This window comes from Pinus tabuliformis, chromosome 2_2, assembly GCF_031772625.1.
Source record: "Pinus tabuliformis cultivar Carrire ecotype Pingquan chromosome 2_2, CPIR1, whole genome shotgun sequence".
In the NCBI taxonomy this organism is placed as follows: Eukaryota; Viridiplantae; Streptophyta; class Pinopsida; order Pinales; family Pinaceae; genus Pinus; species Pinus tabuliformis.
In genome coordinates, this window is record NC_142300.1 from 1,302,598,643 (window position 1) to 1,302,602,539 (window position 3,897).

Genomic DNA, 3,897 nt, shown 5'->3' on the forward strand with positions numbered 1-3,897 from the left:
TGCAGGAGAGTACAATGCAAGTTCTGGGTTTTGAACATTTGAAGGAACTGTATCAAGCTGATACCGAATTTGGGGAGGCATATGAAGCCTGTCAAAACCCTTTGACAAGGAATGATAGCATGTGGCTAGATTATAACTTGCAAGAAGGGTTGCTGTTCAAAGGAGGACAACTATGTATACCCAACTGTTCCATGAGGGAAAACATAATACAGGAGAAACACAGTGGAGGACTGGCTGGACACTTTGGTATCGACAAGACGGTTGCTCAAGTACAACACTTTTATTTCTGGCCGAAATTGCAGCGAGATGTACAGAGGTACGTGAGCAGATGCAGAGTTTGCCAACTAGCAAAGGGTCATAGTCAAAACACTGGTCTTTACTCACCATTGCCGATTCCGAGTCGACCATGGGATTCAGTGAGCATGGACTTTGTTTTGGGTCTACCAAAGACACAGCGGGGCTTCGATTCAGTCATGGTTGTAGTTGACCGATTCTCGAAAATGGCACATTTTGTACCGTGCAGGAAAACCAGCGACGCTACTTACATTGCACACCTATTCTTTACTGAAGTCGTTCGGTTACATGGACTCCCGAAATCCATCATCTCTGATCGGGATGTAAAGTTTACGGGTCACTTTTGGAGAACTCTGTGGAAAAAGTTAAATACACAATTGCAGTTCAGCTCTGCTTATCATCCGCAGACTGATGGTCAGACGGAAGTCGTAAACAGAAGCCTGGGGAACTTACTTCGCAGTTTGACAGGAGGAAATTCCCGGACGTGGGACCGTGTACTTGCTCAAGCCGAGTTCGCGTACAACGATTCACCTAACCGCAGCACCGGTTACAGTCCGTTCCAGATTTTGTACGGTATGCATCCGCGAGGAGTGCATGAATTACGGGATTTGGGGAAACTTGAGAAACGGAGTGCTGATGGGGAAGAATTTGCTCAAGCAATGAGCAATTTACACGAACAGGTCAAGCTGAAGTTACAGGACAGCAGTTTGAAATACAAGCAGCGAGCTGACACAAAGCGTCGGGAAGTTCAGTTTAACGTTGGGGATGAAGTCCTTGCGTATCTACGTAAGGAAAGGTTTCCGAAGCGGGAGTATAACAAGCTAAAATTTAAAAAGATCGGCCCTTGCAAAATCATCCGCAAATTTTCTGCGAACGCTTACGAAATACAGTTGCCGCCCGAAATTGGAATTTCTCCCATTTTCAACGTGGCAGATCTGTTTCCCTATGTGGCCAATTCAGAAGATGATGCAGCAACTACAGCACCACAGAAAGACAGCTATGAGGAAGGTTCTTGGACGAGACAACTACCAAAGGCACCACCCCTTGAGATCGAAGGAATACTGGACACACAGGTAGCTAGATGCACACGCAGGAAGGAGTATCTGCGATATTTGGTCAAGTGGCGGAACCGTCCAATAGAGGACAGTTCTTGGCTCGACACAGCGCAGATAACTAAAGCAGGCTACTCTGTTGACGAGCTCATGGAACGGAGCCATGACTTTTTGCCACCCCGGGAGCCTGATGCAGGAGCATCCAGCTCTGAGGAGACAGAGACTCAATGACTGGTTCGTGCAGAGACAGGACACGACTTTCAAGGGTGATTGGACAGGTCACCAAAAGGACTAATTGGTTGTTGTTTTTAATTAATCATTATTCATTTCCTTTCTTTTATTTAATTACAGCACAAGTTAAGTTACTGGTAGTTAGCTAGGTAGCAACAACTGTTTTAGTTAGTTTATTGTTTAAAGAAACAGGTAGTAGTTATTGCATTCAGTTTCCAAACAGTTACATTCAGTGCAGCTCAAAAGGAAGAAAATACGATGTAAGAGGGTGCTGTTTTTTTTGGTTCACCTCAGAAGAGAAATTAAGAAAAAATATAGCAAGACAGCATTCAAGCAAAAATAGAAGGACACCCTCTGTAATTGAAACTTTGTTTCCTTTTCCGAATATAAAGTACTGTTCATTACTTTACTGTGTTATACAACTGAGAGTTCAATTATTTGTTATTTTAAAGACAAGTTAATATAGAACGATATTCATATGCTATAACTAGAAACATTGAAGCATCACAGGCCTCGGGCCGAAACCATAAGTACGTTGCCAGAACTATCATACAGCAAGAAGAGCAAGTGGACAAGCAGCATATGTGTACATCGTTGCGAGGATAAAGCAAAGACAGACTTCATATCAAGTCGAGTTACGACCAAACCGAACAGAGCCCATACGCCAACACAAAGAGTCACACAGCCATTATTAAATCAACACAGCGACTATCAACAGAGGTAACAATTCCAGAACCATTTGTTTTCATTTAAATACAGTATTTCATAAGTCTTCGTACACCACAGTCCATTAGACAACAACAGAGTCATATAAACAAAAGCGGCACTGCCGTAACAGCAAAGTCTAAGATATAGACGCATGGAGGCCATACAATGAGACAGAGAAGCGAAACCTTGAAGATGTGAATGCCAGCGAAGGGCACGCCCATTCTACAAACCCTAACCAGCAGAACCCTACAGCTAGTCCGTATTACATACTCTAAAGAAATGCTGAAATGAGAATAGACCCTACCCGGTCAAAGGAAACCAGAGATTGGAGGAAGCCGAAGACTGTATAGAAGAAACCCTCACGAGCATAGTCCCAACCCACCTGCACAGGAGCACAGAATGAATGAATTCATCTCTATAACCAGAATAATGTCAGAAGAAGCCGAGTCATATTGTAAGTTGCAGGAGTAAAGGAACAGTGAACTTACCCAAGGGTCGACGAAGGTTGCCGAGCCACAAAACGAAACCACAAGCTGAAAGGCACAAGAACATTGTAAGTGTCGACAACAGATGGCAGAGGACGATAAATCATAGAACAAGAGGTTACCTTGAAGCCTGGTTGCGTTCGGAGGGAAGGTAACTCTGTGGCTGCGAATACCTGCACAGGACCAGAGTTCAGAGACTGGAAACCAAAAGACTGTTTAGCTAAAGCCATTAAAATACAAATCCTTACCACAGACTTCCAAACCGGGTCGACGAAGACAGCAGCTACAGCAAAGGTTTTGCATTTCGAACAAGAGCCACAACCAGTGACAGAGTAATGAATATGGTGGGATAACGCGCGAGAGCAGCGCCATAACAATACAGAGCAGGTAGCAGACGGAGACGGAGTGTAGCTGGCCCGAGAGGCCACCATCAGTGACAGAGTGAGAGCTAGGTAGGTGTCAGTGCACAGAGGGCAGCGCTATAGCCATGCGGAGCTGGAACAGAAGGGGAGACGGAAGCAAATGAGCCAAGACTAAAACCTTAAGGGTTTTACAAAGGCGGGAAGCCACGGAGAGGACCGGTGATCCACCTGGTAACCGGAAGATGAAAACTTAAATGCGCATCGGTGCTGGAGCAGATATTTACCCACGCAAGTGTGACCACGTGGGACTGAGGTGAGTCACGTGGCCGAGACCACGTCACCAGGGCTGGGCCATCAAGATGATTTTAAGCAATAATCACATCAAAATTCATTTGTCACATTTCAAAACAACAAGTGTGATTCATCTTTAGGAGGAGATCAAGAATCATATCATGGCAACAAGTTAAATAGATAGATCGATCATTTCATGGACATAAAAACAACTACTTTTTGACCAAGGAGGTAGTTTCCTTAGTCAGAAGTAATTGTTTTTATAGTCTTTGAATGATCGATTTCTCTATTTAACTATCTAATTCTTCATCTCATCTTGACGATGAACCACACTTGCTGGTTCGAAATGTGTTGACAAATAAATTTTGATGTGATTATTACTTAAACCCATCTTAATAAACATTAATAATATATTAATTGATACATTTATAAAGTTTTAAATTATAAATTAATCTATAATTTAATAAATATTAA

General features: G+C 43.2%; 1 protein-coding gene across 5 annotated transcripts; it reads right to left on the reverse strand.

Annotated features, from left to right (window-relative positions):
- Positions 1-2,479: 2,479 nt before the first annotated feature.
- Positions 2,480-3,478, reverse strand: LOC149198272 (uncharacterized). 5 transcript variants are annotated; one of them, XM_089404107.1, is made up of 4 exons: positions 3,019-3,478; positions 2,893-2,943; positions 2,774-2,818; positions 2,480-2,667 (listed from the first exon to the last, which is right to left on the reverse strand). In XM_089404107.1, exons 1-4 carry the CDS (start codon positions 3,199-3,201, stop codon positions 2,557-2,559), a joined length of 390 nt encoding a protein of 129 aa, XP_089260233.1. In that variant the 5' UTR covers positions 3,202-3,478; the 3' UTR covers positions 2,480-2,556. The 5 variants fall into 5 exon arrangements, with proteins under 5 accessions (XP_089260233.1, XP_089260234.1, XP_089260232.1 ...); XM_089404108.1 differs by lacking the exon at positions 2,893-2,943; XM_089404106.1 differs by having other exon boundaries at positions 2,774-2,943.
- Between the last annotated feature and the right edge of the window lie 419 nt (positions 3,479-3,897).